The 26,499-nt window shown below is 48.7% G+C and overlaps 1 protein-coding gene across 1 annotated transcript in view; it reads left to right on the top strand.

The window, feature by feature from the left end:
• Positions 1 to 26,499, top strand: part of LOC110534796 (tumor suppressor candidate 3) — a 103,934-nt gene that overhangs the window by 35,831 nt on the left and 41,604 nt on the right. Inside the window, exons 4-6 of the mRNA XM_036933870.1 lie at positions 2,473 to 2,613; positions 7,373 to 7,513; positions 9,001 to 9,090. Coding sequence (XP_036789765.1) covers positions 2,473 to 2,613; positions 7,373 to 7,513; positions 9,001 to 9,090 — 372 coding nt within the window. The remainder of the gene's footprint in view (positions 1 to 2,472; positions 2,614 to 7,372; positions 7,514 to 9,000; positions 9,091 to 26,499) is intronic.

The following is a 26,499-nucleotide window of genomic DNA, read 5'->3' on the forward strand; positions in this document are numbered from 1 at the left end:
ATTGTCCGTAGCAGCCACTGTCACTGCAGGCTGGCAGCTAGATAAACACCCGTGTGGGAGATTGATACGAGTCGGTTCTGCGCAACCAACCTCTTTCCCTGGGGTTGTCATTATTTTCCCAGGGTGCATCCATAGGTGGGCCGTGGGCGAAGCCCGTGTGGGCGTATGTGTGTGCATGTCACCGGGCTCCGGAGTTTCTTACAGTACATCACCGCCTGCTGTGTCACTCAGTGCAGACCTCGATACAGTGGGAAAACGACCGCTCCAACACATAAATAACATATTCCACATCGCCATAGCAACTCAGCACCAGAGAAACCCATAATAGAACTTTGGTTTCTTATCACTAACAGTCGTTTGCATGACAATAAACAGATGTGAAGCTTCCGACCGCCCATTACCATAGCCAATGAGCAATTAATCTGGGTTAAATACTCACCCCTGAGGTACGCCTCACACTCTCCACTCGAGCAATTATGCGATTACGGGCCTCTAAGATTAAAAGGACATGTAATTAAATGCAGATCACTTTGTCTAGCTTTTCTTTTGTTATAATGGAGAGAGTGCTAATGTAGCACTCCTAATGGGCGAATCACCTCTACGCTCCAGGGAGGATGCGGTGGGCTCGTTTCATGCAATTAAGAGAAATAACCTCTGTAACGATCCTCACTTTGTTCTCTGTGAGTTTGGACTGGGGAGGAGGTGGGAATAGACTGACTTTTTAGTTGATTTGAATTGCAGGAAGAGGGGTTTGAAAAGCAAACCGAGTGGAAAGAGAGAGACTGAGAAGCACACAGTGGAGAGGTATAGACACAAGTAGTCAGAGATATATCTAAGAGGGAAAGAGCAGTTCATTTTAGAGACAGAATCGGGCAAGACAGATACAGATTGAGGGAAAGATAGAGAGAGAAACAATTGAGAGAATACTTTTGAGAGAGAGGGAATATCGTTGAGCGGGAGAGAGAGAGATGACTGTTGAAAGAGAGGGAGGAGGCAGATACCTAACATAATAAGTACGCAGTGTGCATGCCTATCCATTCATTAGGCCTAATGGCCAGCCTGTGCAGAGGGAGAGTGTAGTAATTAGGTGTATGTTAGTGCCACCAGTGAGTTCTCTGCACCGTGCTCCTCCCTCCCTGGGTAGGTGGCCTCATGGCCAGTCACATCATGTGGTGGGGCCCCCTGCTTGATCATAACACCACTGGGGAAAGGGAACTGTGTATAGGGGATGTTTTTGTAGGGGCAGTGGTATATATGCACGCGTCATGTAATTGGGGTTCTCACCACTTCTCTTGATTCTCTCTCTGCCTTTTCCAACTATGTCCCTCCCTCTCTCCTCTTACCTACTGTATCTCCCTCTCTCCTCTTACCTACTGTATCTATCCCTCCCTCCCTCTCTCTCTTCCTCCCTACTGTATCTATCCCTCCCTCCCTCCCTTTCCTCTCTCCTCTTACCTACTGTATCTATCCCTCCCTCCCTCCCTCTCTCTCTTTCTCCCTACTGTATCTATCCCTCCCTCCCTCCCTCTCTCTCTTCCTCCCTACTGTATCTATCCCTCCCTCCCTCCCTCTCTCTCTTCCTCCCTACTGTATCTATCCCTCCCTCCCTCCCTCTCTCTCTTCCTCCCTACTGTATCTATCCCTCCCTCCCTCTCTCTCTTCCTCCCTACTGTACCTATCCCTCCCTCCCTCTCTCTCTCCTCCTCCCTACTGTATCTATCCCTCCCTCCCTCCCTCTCTCTCTTCCTCCCTACTGTATCTATCCCTCCCTCCATCTCTCTCTCCTCCTACCTACTGTATCTATCCCTCCCTCCCTCCCTCCCTCTCTCTCTTCCTCCCTACTGTACCTATCCCTCCCTCTCTCTCTCCTCCTCCCTACTGTATCTATCCCTCCCTCCCTCTCTCTCCTCCTCCCTACTGTATCTATCCCTCCCTCCCTCTCTCTCTCTCCTCCTACCCACTGTATCTGTCCCCCTCCCTCTCTCTCTCTCTCTCCTCCTACCTACTGTATCTGTCCCCCGTCCCTCTCTCTCTCCTCCTACCTACTATATCTGTCCCCCCTCCCTCTCTCTCTGCTCCTACCTACTATATCTGTCCCCCGTCCCTCTCTCTCTCCTCCTACCTACTATATCTGTCCCCGTCCCTCTCTCTCTCCTCCTACCTACTATATCTGTCCCCCCTCCCTCTCTCTCTCCTCCTACCTACTATATCTGTCCCCCCTCCCTCTCTCTCTCCTCCTACCTTCTATATCTGTCCCCCCTCCTTCTCTCTCTCCTCCTACCTACTATATCTGTCCCCCCTCCTCCTCTCTCTCTCCTCCTACCTACTATATATGTCCCCCCTCCCTCTCTCTCTCTCCTACCTACTGTATCTATCACCAATCCTTTCCTCTCTTTTTCTCTCTCCCTCCATCTCCCTCTGTCTCTCTCTCTTTTTCTCTCTCTCTCTCTCCCTCTCTCTCTCCCCCTCCAGCTGAATATGAACTCAGCCCCTACCTTCATGCACTTCCCAGCTAAGGGGAAGCCTAAGAGGGCAGACACCTTTGACCTCCAGCGGATCGGCTTTGCCTCGGAGCAGCTGGCCAAGTGGATCGCAGACCGCACCGACGTACAGGTGAGAATTTAACATAATACAATTTAACATAATACACCTGTGATGATTGTACAGGTGACATAAGACCCGGGTTCAAATAGTATCTGTTTTCTGTCAGCTGCGCCTGATCGGGCTTGCCTGGAGCAATGGAGCTAATGGAATTGTCCCAAAAGTGCAAATGCCACCAATTTAGCAGGCTCAATCGAACGTTCAACATATTTGAAAGACAAACAAATACTCTTTAAACCCATGCCTGCCTATCACATTTTTATTTATTTTAAACTAAAAAAACCTTTTCTCCCCAATTTCTTGGTATCCAACTGTTCCAATCTATCTTGTCTCATCGCTACAACTCCCATACGGGCTCGGGAGAGACGAAGGTCGAAAGTCATGCGTCCTCCGAAACACAACCCAACCAAGCCGCACTGCTTCTTAACACAGCGCGCATCCAACCCGGAAGCCAGCCGCACCAATGTGTCGGAGGAAACACTGTGCACCTGGCAACCTTGGTTAGCGTGCACTGCCCCCGGCCCGCCACAGGAGTTGCTAGTGCGCGATGAGACAAGGATATCCCTGCCGGCCAAACCCTCCCTAACCCGGACGATGCTGGGCCAATTGTGTGTCGCCCCATGAACCTCCCGGTCGCGGCCGGCTGCGACAGAGCCTGGGCGCGAACCCAGGGTCTCTGGTGGCACAGCTAGCACTGCGATGCAGTGCCCTAGACCACTGCGCCATCCGGGAGGCCCCGCCTATCACATTTTAAAGCTTTTACAAAGTGCACACACAACTACTTACCTGTCACAAAACAGACAAGCATCACAAAAACATATCAGATATAATATTTGCAGCCAGAGGTTATCCTTTTTATAGCCTCGTCAGAGACGACATCATCCGTTTCAGATCCGTCTTAGAGATGCAAGAAGGACAAGATCACTTTGAGCACAACCTTTTATTTAGCCCCGAAAACACAATGACCAGCTAATGGATGTGGTATCCAATGCTTTCTGTATGGCCCACTGCTCTCTGAGAATTCAACCTTTTATACAGCCCTGAAAACACAATGACCAGCTAATGGATGTGGTATCCAATGCTTTCTGTATGGCCCACTGCTCTCTGAGAATTCAACCTTTTATTTAGCCCTGAAAACACAATGACCAGCTAATGGCTGTGGTATCCAATGCTTTCTGTATGGCCCACTGCTCTCTGAGAATTCAACCTTTTATTTAGCCCTGAAAACACAATGACCAGCTAATGGCTGTGGTATCCAATGCTTTCTGTATGGCCCACTGCTCTCTGAGAATTCAACCTTTTATTTAGCCCTGAAAACACAATGACCAGCTAATGGCTGTGGTATCCAATGCTTTCTGTATGGCCCACTGCTCTCTGAGAATTCAACCTTTTATACAGCCCTGAAAACACAATGACCAGCTAATGGCTGTGCTATCCAATGCTTTCTGTATGGCCCACTGCTCTCTGAGAATTCAACCTTTTATACAGCCCTGAAAACACAATGACCAGCCAATGGCTGTGCTATCCAATGCTTTCTGTATGGCCTACTGTTCTCTGAGAATTCAACCTTTTATACAGCCCTGAAAACACAATGACCAGCTAATGGCTGTGGTATCCAATGCTTTCTGTATGGCCCACTGCTCTCTGAGAATTCAACCTTTTATTTAGCCCTGAAAACACAATGACCAGCTAATGGCTGTAGTATCCAATGCTTTCTGTATGGCCCACTGCTCTCTGAGAATTCAACCTTTTATACAGCCCTGAAAACACAATGACCAGCTAATGGCTGTGGTATCCGATGCTTTCTGTATGGCCCACTGCTCTCTCAGAATTCAACCTTTTATACAGCCCTGAAAACACAATGACCAGCTAATGGCTGTAGTATCCAATGCTTTCTGTATGGCCCACTGCTCTCTGAGAATTCAACCTTTTATACAGCCCTGAAAACACAATGACCAGCTAATGGCTGTGGTATCCGATGCTTTCTGTATGGCCCACTGCTCTCTCAGAATTCAACCTTTTATACAGCCCAGAAAACACAATGACCAGCTAATGGCTGTGGTATCCGATGCTTTCTGTATGGCCCACTGCTCTCTGAGAATTCAACCTTTTATTTAGCCCTGAAAACACAATGACCAGCTAATGGATGTGGTATCCAATGCTTTCTGTATGGCCCACTGCTCTCTGAGAATTCAACCTTTTATTTAGCCCTGAAAACACAATGACCAGCCAATGGATGTGGTATCCAATGCTTTCTGTATGGCCCACTGCTCTCTGAGAATTCAACCTTTTATACAGCCCTGAAAACACAATGACCAGCCAATGGCTGTGCTATCCAATGCTTTCTGTATGGCCTACTGTTCTCTGAGAATTCCAATGAGGTTAGAAACTGTTATCCTTTATTAGATCTACGGCATCCATTAAGGCTTTTTAAAAGCCACCGTCCTCCATTACGGGGCGACGTCTCCCCCAGTCGCCCGTTAATCCTTTGGGTTCCACGTCGTCCTGCGGATTTGAAAAACGGCGGTTGACAGTGGACAGAATGCGACTGGTACACTTTATAATGTTTCATTGTCACATACACTGGATAGGTGCAGTGACATGTGTTGTTTTACAGGGTGGTGCAAAGCCCCTGGAGCATATTAGGGTTAAGTGCCTTGCTCAAGGGCGCGTCAACAGATTTTTCACCTTGTCGGCTCGTGTATTCGAACCAGCAACCTTTCGGTTACTGGCCCAATGCTCTAACGCGCGCACACAATCTCCCTCTCGGTTCCACAAGCAGACTGAATTATGGGATATGTGGTTCCCTTCATTTGAGCTAATCCAATAGACTCAGATCTGGGTTGTGTTCAAACTGAAGATAAAAAAACAGACTGAAACAGTGAGGGGACTACCTGAACTTGTCCAAAATGAAATGCTCATTATCGTTTTCTGTTTCCCAAATGTTTTTCAACAGTATGTCCTAATGAATACAACCCTGGCCTACTAAAGCTCCACATGTAGATCTCTTTGTTTGAATGGGAATGTAACGTATCTTTTCATTACTGAGGGTATGCTATTCCCCAGTAATATCATATTATTATACTTGCTATGCCTCTATTGTAGCCTTCAACCTAATGCCACGCTGTGCCCAAATCACATCTCACTGACAGGAACCCTTGTGTTATTCAACTAGGTGTAATTACATTGTGCTGAGCTATATCATTCTAAAATAGTTTTCTTTGATCAGACGAAAACTAACCGTCTCCCTCCCTCTACCTCACCTCCTTTCACTGGGTCTCCCTCCCTCTACCTCACCTCCTTTCACTGGATCTCCCTCCCTCCCTCTACCTCACCTCCTTTCACTGGGTCTCCCTCCCTCTACCTCACCTCCTTTCACTGGGTCTCCCTCCCTCTACCTCACCTCCTTTCACTGGATCTCCCTCCCTCTACCTCACCTCCTTTCACTGGATCTCCCTCCCTCTACCTCACCTCCTTTCACTGGGTCTCCCTCCCTCTCCCTCACCTCCTTTCACTGGATCTCCCTCCCTCTACCTCACCTCCTTTCACTGGGTCTCCCTCCCTCTACCTCACCTCCTTTCACTGGGTCTCCCTCCCTCCCTCTACCTCACCTCCTTTCACTGGGTCTCTCTCCCTCTACCTCACCTCCTTTCACTGGGTCTCTCTCCCTCTACCTCACCTCCTTTCACTGGGTCTCCCTCCCTCCCTCTACCTCATCTCCTTTCACTGGGTCTCCCTCCCTCCCTCTACCTCACCTCCTTTCACTGGGTCTCCCTCACTTCCTCTACCTCACCTCCTTTCACTGGGTCTCCCTCCCTCTACCTCACTTCCTTTCACTGGGTCTCCCTCCCTCTACCTCACCTCCTTTCACTGGGTCTCCCTCCCTCCCTCTACCTCACCTCCTTTCACTGGGTCTCCCTCCCTCCATCCCTCTAACTCACTTCCTTTCACTGGGTCTCCCTCCCTCCCTCTACCTCACCTTCTTTCACTGGACCTCTCTCCCTCTACCTCACCTCCTTTCACTGGGTCTCTGTCCCTCCCTCCCTCTACCTCATCTCCTTTCACTGGGTCTCTCTACCTCACCTCCTTTCACTGGGTCTCTCTCCCTCTTCCTCACCACCTTTCACTCGGTCTCTCTCCCTCTACCTCACCTCCTTTCACTGGGTCTCCCTCCCTCTACCTCACCTACTTTCACTGGGTCTCCCCCCCCTCTACCTCACCCCCCCTCCCCCGCTCTCCCCCTCCTCCTCTCTCCCCCTCCTCCTCTCCCCTCCTCCTCCTCTCCTTCCCTCCCCCTCCTCTCCTCCTCTCCCTCCCCCTCCTCCTCCTCTCCCTCCTTACCCCTCTCTCCTCCTCCTCCTCTCCTCTCCCCCTCCTCTCCTTCCCTCCCCCTCCTCCTCTCCCTCCCTCCACTCTCTCCTCCTCTCCTCCTCCTCCTCCTCCTCCTCTTCTCCCTCTCCTCTCCCCCTCCCCCCTCTCTCCCCCTCCCCCCTCTCTCCTCCTCCTCCCCCTCCTCCTCTTCTCCTTCCCTCCCCCTCCTCTCCTCCTCTCCCTCCCCCTCCTCCTCCTCTCCCTCCCTACCCCTCTCTCCCCCTCCTCCTCCTCTCCTCTCCCCCTCCTCTCCTCTCCTCCCCCTCCTCCTCTCCCTCCCTCCCCCTCTCTCCTCCTCTCCTCCTCCTCCTCCTCCTCTCCTCCCTCCCCTCCTCTCCCCCTCCTCCTCCTCTCCCCCTCCCCCTCCTCCTCCTCTCCTCCCCCTCCTCTCCTCCTCCAGATCCGTGTGTTCCGCCCCCCTAACTACTCTGGCACCATAGCCTTGGCCCTGCTGGTGTCCCTGGTAGGAGGGCTGCTCTACCTCCGCAGGAACAACCTGGAGTTCATCTACAACAAGACTGGCTGGGCCATGGCCGCGCTGGTGAGAGAGGAGTACACCCACACCCCAGGGAGCACACCCACATCCCAGGGAGCACACCCACATCCCAGGGAGCACACCCACACACCATGGAGCACACCCACACCCCACCTCAGCTCAATCACACACACATACAAACATGTATGCATATGCAGACAGGCACACACACAATCACACACACAATGGACTGGTGAGAGCACAACACCCCTGAAGTAGGTAAGCAGAATGTCCCTATGAACGGTTCTCACAGCGTGATATTGTCTTTCCTAAGTGTTCCACATAATGGTTTCTTAGAACACTTACGTTAACAAGCTATTGATGAAGCTGCCCACACCCCACACGTTCTGCCCACGTTCTGGAGGTGCAATACCATAGTTACACATATATATATATTATATGGTTAGAAAATCCTTTGTACTCAACTCAACTTCGGCAGAAAAGCACTTTGTGTACAGTCTATAAAGCAGTCTTTAAGGCAGTCTATAAGTCTATAAAGCAGTCTATAAGGCAGTCTATAAGGCAGGCTATAAGGCAGTCTAAAAGGCAGTCTATAAGGCAGTCTATAAGGCAGTCTATAAGGCAGTCTATAAGGTCCATACAGGTCTAAGGATCTTCATCAGATCATCCTGTTGCAGGAAGTGTCAAACTTGTAGTGTATTTGAGGTTTAAAAAGGCTTCTGAAGTTTGTAATTTCCACTATCAAACCTCAGACCTGATTTCCCTTGTGAAAAATGTTTCAACCCCCTACAAAAATGTCCATTAATTATAGTCCACTAAATAATTCAAACAGGCTCAAGTTAAGATCCTACATCTGTATGTGAAACAATATAATGTCAATTCTGCATTTCTTCAGTATCTTTGTGAACTACAACCAATGAGCGTGATCCAGCATGCTGGTCTGTCTTCATCAGCAGCAATGCTCTGACTGATAGTGAGGGCAGTACGAGGCAGAGTGGACGAGTGTCCTATGTGTAGACAGAGAGGGCTGTTATCCCATATGTTAAGAGACAGGGAGAAGGCTGAGGAAGCCACAGAGAGTATTGATCGTAAAGGGAGCAGCGGGCAAGTCACGGAGGTCAGGTTCAATGTGGGTTTTACCTCTCCTCTGCTCTGTTGGAGTGGCGAGATGGATCGATGTGGGTGTGCAGCCTCTCTCTCTCTCTCTCTCTCTCTCTCTCTCTCTCTCTCTCTCTCTCTCTCTCTCTCTCTCTCTCTCTCTCTCTCTCTCTCTCTCTCTCTCTCTCTCTCTCTCTGTCTCTAACTCTGTCTCTGTCTCTCTCTGTGACTGTGAAGAAATAGCAGCAGGAGTGTTGATGAGTGTAGCGTCATTTCTACCTGTAACTTTTAAACTTTGTTTTCTCTCTCTCTCTGTCTGTCTCTCTCTGTCTCCTCTGTCTGTCCGTCCGTCTCTCTCCCTCTCTCCCCATCCCTCTCTCTCTTTTCCTCTCTCTCTCTCTCTTCCTCCCTCCCTCCCTCCCTCCCTCACTCAGTGTGTGGTGTTTGCCATGACATCAGGCCAGATGTGGAACCACATCCGCGGCCCACCTTACGCACACAAGAACCCCCAGAACGGCCAAGTGGTGAGTCTGTCCACCTCTACATCCACTCCTGATTGATGTTTTTCTGGGGCTGTAAACACTGAGTGGAAAAAACATTAGGAACACCTGCTGTTTCCATGACATGGACTGACCAGGTGAAAGCTATGATCCCTTGATGATGACACTTGTTAAATCCACTTCAATCAGTGTAGATGAAGGGGAGGAGGCAGGTTAAAGAAGGATTTCTGAGCCTTGAGGCAATTGAGACATGGATTGTGTATGTGTGTCATTCAGAGGGTGAACGGGCAAGACAACAGATTTAAGTGCCTTTGAACAGGGTATGGTAGTAGGTGCCAGACACAGCGGTTTGTGTCACAAACTGCAATGCCACTGGGTTTTAAAACCTCAACAGTTTCCTGTGTGTACCAAGAATGGTCCACCACCCAAAGGACATCCAGACAACTTGACACAACTGTGGGAAGCCTTGGAGTCAACATGGGCCAGTATCCCTGTGGAACGCTTTCAACACCTTGTAGAGTCCATGTTCTGAGGGTGAAAGGGGGTTCAACTCAATATTAGGAAGGCGTTCTTAATGTTTTGTACACTCAATGTTGGCTATTGGTTTTTCACTCTTTCCCTCTCCTCTCATCCCTCCTCATATCCCTCCTCATCCCTCCTCTCATCCCTCCTCTCATCCCTCCTCTCATCCCTCCTCTCATATCCCTCCTCTCATCCCTCCTCTCATCCCTCCTCTCATCCCTCCTCTCATATCCCTCACTCATCCCTCTTCTCATCCCTCCTTTCATATCCCTCCACTCATCCCTCCTCTCATCCCTCCTCTCATCCCTCCTCTCATCCCTCCTCTCATCCCTCCTCTCATCCCTCCGCTCATCCCTCCTCTCATCCCTCCTCTCATCCCTCCTCTCATCCCTCCTCTCATATCCCTCCACTCATCCCTCCTCTCATCACTCCTCTCATATCCCTCCACTCATCCCTCCTCTCATCCCTCCTCTCATCCCTCCTCTCATCCCTCCTCTCATATCCCTCCTCTCATATCCCTCCTGTCATCCCTCCTGTCATCCCTCCTCTCATCCCCCTCTTCTGTGTACGTCGCCACGTCTAGAAATGAAGCGATGGGAAACGCTGACTTGTTTTCCCCAGTGAAAGACGGGACAGAGACGTCTCTCATTGAGCTCCATGTGTGAATTCAAGATGGAACTTTCTGAGTGTCAGACCTTACCTCTCAACGACACCGTAACCCGGTACAGTCACTGAATTAGCCACAGTCTTTTCAATTAGCACCTCAATAACCTAGAGGATAATAGGCTTTCACACTGTGGTGAATTCCTTAACGCTGTTCCACTGGAGCAAAAAGTGTTGAGACTTGGTCAGAATGAGTCACACACACACACACACACACACACACACACACACACACACACACACACACACACACGTGTCATAGGTGGAGAAATGTAAGTAAAGCCCTATACCATAAGCACTGTCAGACAGGTGGTAACCACAAGGTTGTTATGTCTGATCTGAGTACTGTTCTTATTGCTCTTACTCTTGATCTCCAGTCTGTAGTGCTCTCGTCTATACTGGTCTCAGATCAGTGTTAAAGCCATCTATGGAAAAAACATTAGGAACACCTGCTGTTTCCATGACATGGACTGACCAGGTGAAAGCTATGATCCCTTGATGATGACACTTGTTAAATCCACTTCAATCAGTGTAGATGAAGGGGAGGAGGCAGGTTAAAGAAGGATTTCTGAGCCTTGAGGCAATTGAGACATGGATTGTGTATGTGTGTCATTCAGAGGGTGAACGGGCAAGACAACAGATTTAAGTGCCTTTGAACAGGGTATGGTAGTAGGTGCCAGACACAGCGGTTTGTGTCACAAACTGCAATGCCACTGGGTTTTAAAACCTCAACAGTTTCCTGTGTGTACCAAGAATGGTCCACCACCCAAAGGACATCCAGACAACTTGACACAACTGTGGGAAGCCTTGGAGTCAACATGGGCCAGTATCCCTGTGGAACGCTTTCAACACCTTGTAGAGTCCATGTTCTGAGGGTGAAAGGGGGTTCAACTCAATATTAGGAAGGCGTTCTTAATGTTTTGTACACTCAATGTTGGCTATTGGTTTTTCACTCTTTCCCTCTCCTCTCATCCCTCCTCATATCCCTCCTCATCCCTCCTCTCATCCCTCCTCTCATCCCTCCTCTCATCCCTCCTCTCATATCCCTCCTCTCATCCCTCCTCTCATCCCTCCTCTCATCCCTCCTCTCATATCCCTCACTCATCCCTCTTCTCATCCCTCCTTTCATATCCCTCCACTCATCCCTCCTCTCATCCCTCCTCTCATCCCTCCTCTCATCCCTCCTCTCATCCCTCCTCTCATCCCTCCGCTCATCCCTCCTCTCATCCCTCCTCTCATCCCTCCTCTCATCCCTCCTCTCATATCCCTCCACTCATCCCTCCTCTCATCACTCCTCTCATATCCCTCCACTCATCCCTCCTCTCATCCCTCCTCTCATCCCTCCTCTCATCCCTCCTCTCATATCCCTCCTCTCATATCCCTCCTGTCATCCCTCCTGTCATCCCTCCTCTCATCCCCCTCTTCTGTGTACGTCGCCACGTCTAGAAATGAAGCGATGGGAAACGCTGACTTGTTTTCCCCAGTGAAAGACGGGACAGAGACGTCTCTCATTGAGCTCCATGTGTGAATTCAAGATGGAACTTTCTGAGTGTCAGACCTTACCTCTCAACGACACCGTAACCCGGTACAGTCACTGAATTAGCCACAGTCTTTTCAATTAGCACCTCAATAACCTAGAGGATAATAGGCTTTCACACTGTGGTGAATTCCTTAACGCTGTTCCACTGGAGCAAAAAGTGTTGAGACTTGGTCAGAATGAGTCACACACACACACACACACACACACACACACACACACACACACACACACACACACACACGTGTCATAGGTGGAGAAATGTAAGTAAAGCCCTATACCATAAGCACTGTCAGACAGGTGGTAACCACAAGGTTGTTATGTCTGATCTGAGTACTGTTCTTATTGCTCTTACTCTTGATCTCCAGTCTGTAGTGCTCTCGTCTATACTGGTCTCAGATCAGTGTTAAAGCCATCTATGGCGCTCTAAGCCCCACCCTGGAGAAGGGTTTCTGGGGATGGGGGGGGGGGGTCGTAAAAGACCCCACCTGGAGCTGTGTGTGTGTGTGTGTGTGTGTGTGTGTGTGTGTGTGTGGATTTGTGTGTGTGTGTGTGTGTGTGTGTGTGGATTTGTGTGTGTGTGTGTGTGTGTGTGTGGATTTGTGTGTGTGTGTGCATGGATTTGTGTGTGCGTGTGTGTGTGCGCGCAGACCTGAGCATGGGTGTAATTATATGTGTGTGTGTGTGTGTGCATGGATTTGTGTGTGTGTGAGCGGCCAGCTGGGAGTCACAGTGGCTTTATGTCAGTCCAGAGACATGTCAGGGTTGCTGTGTCCCAGACACTCAGACGGTTGTATGTCGACGTTTCCCGTCTGGACGATTACGAGGAGACTCGGCTAGGAAATACAGTTTATGAGGGGGAGAAGGCCATGACACACACTCGGACACACACACACTCCCACACGGACAGACACACGCACACTCCCATACGTACAGACACACACACACACACAGACAGACACACACACTCCCACACGGACAGACACACACACGCACACACTCCCACACGGACAGACACACACTCACTCCCACACGGACAGACACACACACACACAGACAGGGACAGACACACACACACACACACACTCCCACACGGACAGACACACACACACTCCCACACGGACAGACACACACACACTCCCACACGGACAGACACACACTCCACACAGACAGACACACACTCCCACACGGACAGACACACACTCCCACACGGACAGACACACACACTCCCACACGGACAGACACACACACTCTCACACGGAGAGACACACACACTCCCACACGGACAGACACACACACACTCCCACACGGACAGACACACACACACTCCCACACGGACAGACACACACACACTCCCACACGGACAGACACACACACACACACAGACAGGGACAAGTAAAAACATGTTGTTTGACTCTTTAGATCCAGTTTGATATGTTAGTTCTAAACCATCTATAAGATATATATATACAGTGGGGCAAAAAAGTATTTAGTCAGCCACCAATTGTGCAAGTTCTCCCACTTAAAAAGATGAGAGAGGCCTGTAATTTTCATCATAGGTGCACTTCAACCAGAAAATCACATTGTAGAATTTTTCTGAATTTATTTGCAAATTATAGTGGAAAATAAGTATTTGGTCACCTATAAACAAGCAAGATTTCTGGCTCTCACAGACCTGTAACTTCTTCCTCTGTCCTCCACTCGTTACCTGTATTAATGGCACCTGTTTGAACTTGTTATCAGTATAACAGACACCCACCTGTCCACAACCTCAAACAGTCACACTCCAAACTCCACTATGGCCAAGACCAAAGAGCTGTCAAAGGACACCAGAAACAAAATTGTATTTATTTGGATGATCCAGAAGAAGATTGGGAGAATGTCATATGGTCAGATGAAACCAAAATATAACTTTTTGGTAAAAACTCAACTCGTCGTGTTTGGAGGACAAAGAATGCTGAGTTGCATCCAAAGAACACCATACCTACTGTGAAGCATGGGGGTGGAAACATCATGCTTTGGGGCTGTTTTTCTGCAAAGGGACCAGGACGACTGATCCGTGTAAAGGAAAGAATGAATGGGGCCATGTATCGTGAGATTTTGAGTGAAAACCTCCTTCCATCAGCAAGGGCAAAGTCCGTGAAAGTCCGTGTTGCCCAGCAACAGCCCAAAACATCACTGCTCTAGAGGAGATCTGCATGGAGGAATGGGCCAAAATACCAGCAACAGTGTGTGAAAACCTTGTGAAGACTTACAGAAAACGTTTGACCTCTGTCATTGCCAACAAAGGGTATATAACAAACTTTTGTTATTGACCAAATACTTATTTTCCACCATAATTTGCAAATAAATTCATTAAAAATCCTACATTGTGATTTTCACATTTTTTTCTTCTCATTTTGTCTGTCATAGTTGAAGTGTACCTATGATGAAAATTACAGGCCTCTTTCATCTTTTTAAGTGGGAGAACTTGCACAATTGGTGGTTGACTAAATACTTTTTTGCCCCACTGTATATATAAAATATCTGTTTCTCCCAACAGTCAGAAAAGCAATATAGCATTAGGTGGTGGAATAGATGGATGTAACATTGGAATGGCACATTAAGAGATGGACAGACAGATCGATAAATATTTTTTCTTCTCCTGTAGTCGGTTTTCTGAGAAAGAGAGGGAGAGCTTGACACACAGTTAGAGGATTAGAAGAAAAATAGGTTCTCCTCTTGAAGAGTCGGTTTTCAGACAGACAGACAGACAGACAGACAGACAGACAGACAGACAGACAGACAGACAGACCAGAATGAAAGGAGCATTGGGATGACAATTAAGAGGAAGAGATAATTACTAATGGGCTAAAAATTGTTAAACGACACATTATGTGTCATTTGTGGGGTGTGAACAGAGTGAGAAGATGATGGACTGTATCAGAGGCTGTAGGGTGGGTTGGTTCTTCTGTCCTTGTGGGGACCTATATTCCCCACAAGGATAGTAAAATGTGACCAACCGCCTCGATTCGGTCTTATGTAGCAAAATTTGAAATTGTGTTTTTTACATTGGATAAAAGTAGAGACTAGAAAATGGTATATCATACACTGCAGTTGAGGGACAATGGGAAAGTAATTCTGCTTTGAAAGTTGATAAACTTGTAACCTCACTTTTGAGAAAATGGCCCTTGAATATTTTGGTACACCTAGTGGAGAGCTCTTCTTTGTCCATGTCGATTCTGCATCGTTCACACCCTCTTAAGCTTTAGCCCCACCCATCTCTTTAAGGATTCACATGTGCGGTCATGTGGCAAACATACGCTACAGTATATCTATTCAAATCTATGTTTATTTGTCACATGCTCAGGATACAGAAGGTGGAAACAGTACAGTTGTAGTACTTGCATAGTAGCAATATCAAAAACACAAAGTGTCCAGATAAAAAATATTTGATAAATATTTTCTCGTTGTTAGATGATGCTCACCCGACACACTTGTCTAAATTGATGGGTCATGTGAAGGAAATGCTATAACCAACCCCCAGCCACATCTAGCTAAGTGGATGGATCACTATTGTCTGGACATGCACACATATTCATGAAATACAATAGGTGTCCGTAATCCCCCCCAGACACACCTGGCTAGTTTGATGGGTCATGTAATAATCCGGCCGAAGTGGAGTCTTTTGTTTAGACATGTAGCTAGCTAGCTAAACAATGAACCGGCATAACCTCAACTAATACTGCTACCAACACAAACATTGTCATAGCTGTGGTATGAATCTGCGGGTAGCTAAAGCTAACAAATTAGTATCAATGTTAACTAGCTAACGTTAGGCTATAACTAGCAATGCAAATTGCTAGCTACCGAACAGTATGCTTTAACTTGCAATAAAAAAAGGACTTCCTGACAAAATTAGAAACGCAGATCTGGAAAATGTCGCTAGACTTTTACCCGTATCCATGGATGAACGCTTCAGGGCAGATTGGAACCATTTAACGTTTTGTTTGTAGCTACATCTTGTTTGGCCAGCGTTGTGTCAAGTCACTCGGTTCACATTGACCGTGGCGTGTGCAGAAAGTAGCCCATCACTCCTACTGATCTGTCGATAGCGCCTGCTACATTCAGGGCATCACATGTTGAGAAAAGTAACAAAACGTTTGTAGTTCTCTGGCTAACGTTATATCTTTCAGAAACGGCACAGTAGAAAGGACTGTCAACACATACTATTACAGCTCACGTTATAGACAGAAGCGGCTACATGGCAAACCAATCCATACTCATCTCCTTGCATGTCCAGCCCATCCATTATCTCAGCCAATCATGGCTTGTGGGAAGGTTCCTGACTTTTTCCGTGGCTAAACCAACCAGGCTCCTAATGTAACAATTTGATTTGTATTTATGAACAGAGAACAGATGTCACTAAGGTTCTGCCTAGCAACAGAGATGCATGCATTGGCTGTTCAGACGTGTAGGAGGAAACTCGGTATAGGAGAAAGGGTTAAATATCAGTGCTTGTGTGAATGTCTTTTGTCTTACTCAGCTGTATCGACCCAATGGGTGAATAAACTTGGTTTGAGCTTTATGAAGCGTCCGTGAGTTTTAATAGGTTCATTTAGAACCTAACAGGTGTTAGGTTTAGTGTTAGGTTTAGGGGTGAGGGAAAATAGGATTTGGAATGGAAATCAATTTTAGGTTTCCACGAGCATAGAAGAACAAAAGTGTGTGTGTGTGTGTGTTTTTTTTTATCAGCTTCTGCAGTTCCAACAGATTTTTCAGACTACAAAGGGAAGCCAACCAAACCCTAAGCATCTGTTGTTGTTACTGTGCTTATTTACTGGGAAAATATTATCCTTGTCGAAAGGCAACCAAAAACTAAAAATAGTACTCTCAAACTACAGGGTGTTTTTCCAGAAAGATTTACCGGTCATCATTTATAGTTGTGCATCGGAGTGTGAAATTAAAAAAACAGAGAGAAAAACATTTAGTGGAGAGGGAGGAGAGAAGAAACAGTGCCTTGATTACCAAACTAAAAGCTACATTTGCATGAAATGATCCTCTTGTCAGACTACTGGATGTCCTTTCTGCTTTTTTCTTCCCCCTCTTTCTCTCCTCCCTCCTTCTTCTGGCCCATCCAATCTTCTCTCCCTTATCACCCTCTCCCTTCATCTCTGGCCGGGCTCTAAACCCTTTGGAGAGAGAGAGAAGGAGAGGGAGGGAGACCAGGGTTGTTTGGATAGTAAAAGCGACTGATGCGGTTGGCCAGTCGGTTCAGCCTGTGCAGAAAAGTTCATGGGCGACTGGAGCTGTTTGACGACACAGAGAAGAGAGAGAGTGAGAGAAGAAAGAGGGAGAGAGAAGAGAGAGAGAGTGAGAGAAGAAAGAGGGAGAGAGAAGAGAGAGAGAGAGAGAAATAGACCTCTTAAAATCCTGTCTGCTTTTCTCTGTTTCCCTGCTCTTTTACCTCTCGCTCTTTCTCTCACCTCCCCCCTCTCTTTCATACACCTCCCCTCTCTTTCTCTCACCTACCCCTCTCTTTCTCTCACCTACCCCTCCCTTTCTCTCACTTCCCCCTCTCTTTCTCTCACCTCCCCCTCTCTTTCTCTCACCTCCCCCTCTCTTTCTCTCACCTCCCCCTCCCTTTCTCTCACCTCCCCCTCCCTTTCTCTCACCTCCCCCGCTCTTTCTCTCACCTCCCCCTCGCTTTCTCTCACCTCCCCCTCGCTTTCTCTCACCTCCCCCTCTCTTTCTTTCACCTCCCCCTGTCTTTCTCTCACCTCCCCTTCTCTTTCTCACCTCCCCCCTCTCTTTCTCTCACCTCCCCCCTCTCTTTCATACACCTCCCCCCTCTCTTTCTCTCACCTCCCCTCTCTCTTTCTCTCACCTCCCCTCTCTCTTTCTCTCACCTCCCCTCTCTCTTTCTCTCACCCCCCCTCTCTTTCTCTCACCTCCCCCTTCTCTTTCATACACCTGACCTCTCTTTCTCTCACCTCCCCTCTCTCTTTCTATCACCTCCCCTCTCTTTCTCTCACCTCCCCCTCTCTCTCTCACCTTCCCCCTCTCTTTCTCTCACCTTCCCCCTCTTTCTCTCCCCTCCCCCTCTCCCCCTCTCTTTCTCTCACCTCCCATTCTCTTTCTCTCACCTCCCCCTCTCTTTCATACACCTCCCCCCTCTCTTTCTCTCACCTCCGCCCTCCCTTTCTCTCACCTCCCCTCTCTCTTTCTCTCACCTCCCCCCTCTCTTTCTCTCACCTCCCCCCTCTCTTTCATACACCTCCCCTCTCTTTCTCTCACCTACCCCTCTCTTTCTCTCACCTACCCCTCCCTTTCTCTTACTTCCCCCTCTCTTTCTCTCACCTCCCCCTCTCTTTCTCTCACCTCCCCCTCTCTTTCTCTCACCTACCCCTCCCTTTCTCTCACCTCCCCTCTCTCTTTCTCTCACCTACCCCTCTCTTTCTCTCACCTACCCCTCCCTTTCTCTCACTTCCCCCTCTCTTTCTCTCACCTCCCCCTCTTTCTCTCACCTCCCCCTCTCTTTCTCTCACCTACCCCTCCCTTTCTCTCACCTCCCCTCTCTCTTTCTCTCACCTCACCTCCCCTCTCTCTCTCCCCCTCTCTCTCTCTCTCCTACTCTCTCTCTCCTACTCTCTCTCTCACCATCTCTCTCTCTCCTACTCTCTCTCTTACCATCTCTTAACATCTATCTATCTCTCTCTCTATCTTAACAGAAAGGTACACCACAAACCAGGCTGGTCTGTATCCATACAGCCCTCTCTGCCCACAGTCATTTTTTGTTGTATTTTTGTCTGCAGGCAGTTGGCTACCAGACAGGATAATAACATTATAAAAAATGGCCCAATCCTGGAGGAGTATATTGAAAGAATTTGTCAATTGATGAATGGGAACCAAACAGGACTAAACTAGATGAAATTGTATCTGCTCGGTGCCCAAGAACTGCTCTTGAGGATCCCGGATAATGAGAGATGTTGGTGACTAAACAAAGGCCATCTGTTAGTCTATGAGCAGTTTGAGATCCTCCAGGAAGTGACTTTGCAGGCTCAGTGCTGCCCTCTCTCATTGAGGAACTCCAGTTGAAGGCCACCCAGGGTTCTGCAGGCTACCATTTAGTAAATCACTTATCCTTATAACTTCTTCTATGTGTGATTTTAAAATATACCAGGACATACATCTGGTATATTAGAAGCAATTAGAGGTACCATGAATGCCTTATAAAATCATTTTTATTTACAGGAAGATTGACCAGACAGATCACCATGTTCTGTTCACTATAATGTTGGGGCCTGTTTTCTGCTAACAATTCCTGCAGTATCGCGGTCAGCCTTGAACTTCCTTGGCTTCAATGAGAGGGCGCAGTCGTTCTCCCTTGGGTCAAAAGGAGATCTCCAACTGCCGTTCAAGAGAACCAATTTCGCATCCAGGAACTTAAACTGTGGCATTAGATTGAACCAAAATGGCTGAAGCACTCAGTGACTAGCCTTTCGCTCCAAAATGGTGTACCCAAGCAGTTCCAGAGGGGGATGCTCGAAGTAGACGTTGCCACTTACCACAGATCAGATTATATTAACCCCAATCTGAACCTTAACTATGAGGGAGGCGAAACAATATCTGACCCCGTATCTGTGGTTTGGTGGAACGTCACCTCAGCAGCCTAACAGACAGTCAGAAAAGGATGTTCAGAGCCCTGAGGACCTTCTTCTGTTGACCCCTTAGAAATATGTTTTACTTCAACGTTTCATCTGGGTGTTTTAGAGTTCCCCCTGACTGGATCCATCTGTGAAACCGAGACGCTGGGGCGGCTATCTCCTCTGCCTACACATCAGCCACGCCTCACATCCCTTTCCCATATCATCCCAACCCATTACTTCATTAAGTTTGGCTGCAAACAACCTCCTCCGCCCTGCTTCCCAAAGAAACGACTCAAGTATATATAAATCTCATCTTTTTTTCATAATCCGAGCAGACCGTTGTCACTTTTATTGCATTTTAGCAAATATTTAGGTTTTCTCCCGGAGATGTTCGTGGGGGGGGGGGGCTGGGTCTATATTAAGTGAATTGAACTGTGAACCAAAGCATGAAACACATATTTCTATTTTGGGCCCTTTTCCAGGATGCTTAGCTCTCCATTCCAAGGGACTGGAGCATTAAAAATGAATCTTTGTGGCGAACGAGCGCCTTAATTAAGAATGGGGAGACCTAGGAGGGATGGAGAGAGGAAGAAAACAGAAGGAGAAAAACAAGCTGAAAAACAAACGCTGATTAACTGTGAATGAATCACTTTGATGGAAAACGTTTCCTTACGGGGACCGGCAGTAGAAAACAACTAAAGGCTCGCCGGGAGCAAGAGGTTTATTATTTATGAAGCTTCTTTTTTTAATTCTAAATATGTGAATATTTTTTTCTAGATATTTATTTTTATGTGTGCTAGTGCTGGGCTGGAGCAAAACCCCTTCACACCCACCAGCTTCCCAACCCAGAGAGGAGCCTTTTCTACTGTCTGGCACCGATGTTTTTTTACTGAGGTCTGAAGTAGATGATCAAAAGTGCTTCTCTATCGACAGTGGTTGCTAGGGCGGGAGAAAAATCTCCTTAGCAACCCCTCCACCTGTCAATCATTCCCGGAACTCTCAACACAATTGGCTATCGTCTTCCCCCGTTCACCTTAATGCACTTTAACCCACTGGCTCCGTGTCTGTATCCATCTACCCACCCCTCTGTGGTCGCATCACTTCCTCCTCTCTCTCCCAGGCCATCTGTCTCCGAGCCCAGAGATTGAATCAATACGGCTGCATGTGTCAGCGGTATTGCTATATTGAATTTATGTGAGGTTCTTATTGAAATATTATAATGTGGCTGTATGAATTCCAGGCCTCCTGCTCAGCATACAGGGGCGCTGGCAGAATACAGCGTAACGTTTTATGGCCCGGCTAATATTGGCCCCGGGAAAATCTCAGGGTTATGTGGACAATGACTTATGAGGGTAGCGAGGACTCTCTGGGACTTTAACGCCACGTTTGAGACGTGCGGCGCTAGTGTCCTTATTGTAGTGTGTGTGTGTGTGTGTGTGTGTGTGTGTGTGTGTGTGTGTGTGTGTGTGATGTTTCAGGCGATATATTATATGATTATTGTGGTAGTGGTGATGATGATAACAGTGATGATGACAGTGAGGATGGTGATCTGGCATTGATAATAGTGACATTATGATGGTTGATGATAAGAATGTGGAAGGTTGACAACTTTTCCAGATACCTTAGGATAGGACAGACAGACTATTTAGGTATTTTCACTGACAGACAGGAATCCAAACATACTCCATTCATCTGAACTGTGTTTTCTCTTTCTCTCTCTCTGTTTCTCTCTGTTTCTCTCTCTCTGTTTCTTTCTCTCTCTGTCTCTGCCTCTCTCTCTGTCTCTGCCACTCTCTCTCTGTCTCTGCCGCTCTCTCTCTGTCTCTGCCACTCTCTCTCTGTCTCTGCCTCTCTCTCTGTCTCTGCCACTCTCTCTCTGTCTCTGCCTCTCTCTCTCTCTCTCTCTCTCTCTGTGTCTCTGCCTCGCTCTCGCTCTCTCTCTCTCTCTCTCTCTCTCTCTCTGTGTCTCTGCCTCTCTATGTCTCTGCCTCTGTCTCTGCCTCGCTCTCTGTCTCTGCCTCTGTCTCTGTCTCTGCCTCTCTCTCTGTCTCTACCTCTGCCTCTGTCTCTGCCTTTCTCTGTCTGTCTCTCTCTCTGTCTCTACATCTGTCTCTGCCTCTCTCTCTGTCTCTACCTCTGTCTCTGTCTCTGCCTCTCTCTCTGCCTCTCTCTCTGTCTCTGTCTCTGCCTGTCTCTGCCTGTCTCTCTCTTTGGCTCACGCACTCACTCCCTCACGCACTCACGCACTCACTCACTCACTCACTCACTCACTCACTCACTCACTCACTCACTCACTCACACACGCACACACACACATGCACGTTTTCTCACTCACAACGGGCCAGGCTCTGTGCAATATCGATCCTATACACCAGGCTTCCTACTGACTCCTGAACAATGCCTCCGCTGTAGACCACATTCCGACTCTTATCTGAGGAATGCTACAGTGTCTGTCTGGAGACCAGTAAATGGGAAGACAGTGGAGAGGTACAGCTCACATGCATTTCACTCAGTGTCCACTGAATAGAATACAGGGGTCAGTAATGGGTGATGTGGTGGCATTGTAACCTGTTAGAATACAGGGGTCAGTAATGGGTGATTGGGTGGCATTGTAACCTGTTAGAATACAGGGATCAGTAATGGGTGATTGGTGAACTTCCTCCTCCTTCCTTCTACCCCGTATACAATTAGTATAATTAACAATCATCTCTTTCGCTTTGCTTCTCGCCAACCAAAACACACTCTCTCTGTTTCTCCCTGTTCCCTACTCCGCCTCTCCTTTCTGCTTGGTTAACTCCTCATTTATCTGGCTCCTCGAGCCACGTCTTTTGACCTTTGAAGACAGAGGCCGCGGAAACATTGGGTAAAAACAATGAACAGAATCATTTGTTAAAGGTTACCACACGGCACCCCATTAGGCACCAGCCGTGGCTCTCTGGGAAACTATTTGTTTTTGGAGTGCCCTCTGGAAAATAACAACTCAACCGTGTTTGACTAGATGCTTTCTTTTTCTGAAGCTCTGAGTGGGAGCTCGCGGTCATTTACCAGCTTTTCGATACATCTGCGGGTGTTTGGAATGTCGGACTGTTGAGACGAGATGGAGAACGGGACGTGTGTAGATGGAGAACGGGACGTTTGGAGATGGAGAACGGGACGTGTGTAGATGGAGAAGAGGACATGTGTAGATGGAGAAGAGGACGTGTGTAGGTGGAGAACGGGACGTTTGGAGATGGAGAACGGGACGTGTGGAGATGGAGAACGGGACGTGTGGAGATGGAGAACGGGACGTTTGGAGATGGAGAACGGGACGTGTGTAGATGGAGAACGGGACGTGTGTAGATGGAGAACGGGACGTGTGTAGATGGAGAACGGGACGTGTGTAGACGGAGAACGGGACGTGTGTAGATGGAGAACGGGCGTTTGGAGACGGAGAACGGGACGTGTGTAGATGGGGAACGGGACATGTGGAGACGGAGAACGGGACGTGTGTAGATGGAGAAGAGGACGTGTGTAGATGGAGAACGGGACGTGTGTAGATGGAGAACGGGACGTGTGTAGATGGAGAACGGGACGTGTGGAGATGGAGAACGGGACGTTTGGAGACGGAGAACGGGACGTGTGTAGATGGAGAACGGGACGTGTGGAGACGGAGAACGGGACTTGTGTAGATGGAGAACGGGACGTGTGTAGGTGGAGAACGGGACGTGTGTAGACGGAGAACGGGACGTGTGTAGATGGAGAAGAGGACGTGTGTAGATGGAGAACGGGACGTGTGTAGGTGGAGAACGGGACGTGTGTAGACGGAGAACGGGACGTGTGTAGATGGAGAAGAGGACGTGTGTAGATGGAGAACGGGACGTGTGGAGATGGAGAACGGGACGTGTGGAGATGGAGAAGAGGACGTGTGGAGATGGAGAACGGGACGTGTGTAGGTGGAGAACGGGACGTGTGGAGACGGAGAACCGGACGTGTGTAGATGGAGAACGGGACGTGTGTAGGTGGAGAACGGGACGTGTGTAGACGGAGAACGGGACGTGTGTAGATGGAGAAGAGGACGTGTGTAGATGGAGAACGGGACGTGTGGAGATGGAGAACGGGACGTGTGGAGATGGAGAAGAGGACGTGTGGAGATGGAGAACGGGACGTGTGTAGATGGAGAACGGGACGTTTGGAGACGGAGAACGGGACGTGTGTAGATGGAGAACGGGACGTGTGGAGACGGAGAACGGGACGTGTGTAGATGGAGAACGGGACGTTTGGAGACGGAGAACGGGACGTGTGTAGATGGAGAACGGGACGTGTGGAGATGGAGAACGGGACGTGTGTAGATGGAGAACGGTTCATGTATAGATGGAGAACGGGACGTTTGGAGATGGAGAATGGGACATGTGTAGATGGAGAACGGGACGTGTGTAGACGAGGACGTGTGTAGATGGAGAACGGGACGTGTGTAGATGGAGAACGGGACGTGTGGAGACGGAGAACGGGACGTTTGTAGGTGGAGAACGGGACGTGTGTAGATGGAGAACAGGACGTGTGTAGATGGAGAAGAGGACGTGTGTAGGTGGAGAACGGGACGTTTGGAGACGGAGAACGGGACTTGTGGAGACGGAGAACGGGACGTGTGTAGGTGGAGAACGGGACGTGTGGAGACGGAGAACGGGACGTGTGGAGACGGAGAACGGGACGTGTGTAGGTGGAGAACGGGACGTTTGTAGGTGGAGAACGGGACGTGTGTAGGTGGAGAACGGGACGTGTGGAGACGGAGAACGGGACGTGTGTAGATGGAGAACGGGACGTGTGTAGACAGAGAACGGGACGTGTGGAGACGGAGAACGGGACGTGTGTAGACGGAGAACGGGACGTGTGGAGATGGAGAACGGGACGTGTGGAGATGGAGAACGGGACGTGTGGAGACGGAGAACCGGACGTGTGTAGATGGAGAACGGGACGTGTGTAGACAGAGAACGGGACGTGTGGAGACGGAGAACGGGACGTGTGTAGACGGAGAACGGGACGTTTGTAGATGGAGAACGGGACGTGTGGATACGGAGAACGGGACGTGTGGAGACGGAGAACGGGACGTGTGGAGACGGAGAACGGGACGTGTGGAGACGGAGAACGGGACGTGTGTAGGTGGAGAACGGGACGTGTGGAGACGGAGAACCGGACGTGTGTAGATGGAGAACGGGACGTGTGTAGACAGAGAACGGGACGTGTGGAGACGGAGAACGGGACGTGTGTAGACGGAGAACGGGACGTTTGTAGATGGAGAACGGGACGTGTGGATACGGAGAACGGGACGTGTGGAGACGGAGAACGGGACGTGTGGAGACGGAGAACGGGACGTGTGGAGACGGAGAACGGGACGTGTGTAGATGGAGAACGGGACGTGTGTAGATGGAGAACGGGACGTGTGGAGACGGAGAACGGGACGTGTGGAGATGGAGAACGGGTGTATATGGAATCCTAAAGAGACGTTTCCTCAGTGTTCAGGGTCTATATGCATGAGAAGAAAAAAGACAATTGAAAATACATTTGTTTGGTAGTTTTGAGAGAAGGTCTCCATTTATTTACAGGGGTACCTTAGCTGGTGTCTCCCACTGTAGATTGAGCCGTCAATTGATGCATCTTGTCTATGCTTCTATCTCTGTAGTAAAAGGTTAAACCCGTAGTTTTCTAGGAATATGTTAACACAGAATACCTGGGAGCTATTATAAATGTCATTAGAATGTTCTAGACCTTGTCAAGACTACGTGAGAGTTGATCTATGTGTTTCCATGAACATGGACTGACCAGGTGAATCCAGGTGAAAAGCTATGATCCCTTATTGATGTCACTTATTAAATCCACTTCAATCAGTGTAGATCGGTGGTCACCCACCTTTTTTGAGTTGAGACCACTTTCTGAGTCAAACTGCAAGCCAGTTTTTTGTTGTTAACGTGACTTAACAAAAACGTTAGCCTATGTAACATGAACCTATTCAAAACAGTACTGTAGTAATGGGGTTGGTGCAGTAGGCTATAGGCCCAATATATTACATGCAATGTTCTTCTCAGATCATCTATTTCAACATGTGAGGTAGGCTATATGATCACACCGGTAATAGATCAGCTGTTGTATTACCTGTGAGGCACAGCATACATTAAAAAAACATTTTTTTTACTGGGTTGATGGTACCTGCATCTGATGGTCAGGCTCTCCCCTTCCTCCTCTGACACTGACCAAAAAGGGACACCGTCATTCATCTGATGGTCAGGCTCTCCCCTTCCTCCTCTTCTGACCAAAAAGGGACACTGTCATCCATCTGATGGTCAGGCTCTCCTCTTCCTCCTCTGACCAAAAAGGGACACCGTCATCCATCTGATGGTCAGGCTCTCCCCTTCCTCCTCTGACACTGACCAAAAAGGGACACTGTCATCCATCTGATGGTCAGGCTCTCCCCTTCCTCCTCTGACACTGACCAAAAAGGGACACCGTCATCCATCTGATGGTCAGGCTCTCCCCTTCCTCCTCTGACACTGACCAAAAAGGGACACTGTCATCCATCTGATGGTCAGGCTCTCCCCTTCCTCCTCTGACACTGACCAAAAAGGGACACTGTCATCCATCTGATGGTCAGGCTCTCCCCTTCCTCCTCTGACACTGACCAAAAAGGGACACCGTCATCCATCTGATGGTCAGGCTCTCCCCTTCCTCCTCTGACACTGACCAAAAAGGGACACTGTCATCCATCTGATGGTCAGGCTCTCCCCTTCCTCCTCTGACACTGACCAAAAAGGGACACTGTCATCCATCTGATGGTCAGGCTCTCCTCTTCCTCCTCTGACCAAAAAGGGACACTGTCATCCATCTGATGGTCAGGCTCTCCCCTTCCTCCTCTGACACTGACCAAAAAGGGACACTGTCATTCATCTGATGGTCAGGCTCTCCCCTTCCTCCTCTGACACTGACCAAAAAGGGACATCGTCATCCATCTGATGGTCAGGCTCTCCCCTTCCTCCTCTGACACTGACCAAAAAGGGACACCGTCATCCATCTGATGGTCAGGCTCTCCCCTTCCTCCTCTGACCAAAAAGGGAC

This window comes from Oncorhynchus mykiss, chromosome 10 (assembly GCF_013265735.2).
Source record: "Oncorhynchus mykiss isolate Arlee chromosome 10, USDA_OmykA_1.1, whole genome shotgun sequence".
Taxonomy (NCBI): Eukaryota; Metazoa; Chordata; class Actinopteri; order Salmoniformes; family Salmonidae; genus Oncorhynchus; species Oncorhynchus mykiss.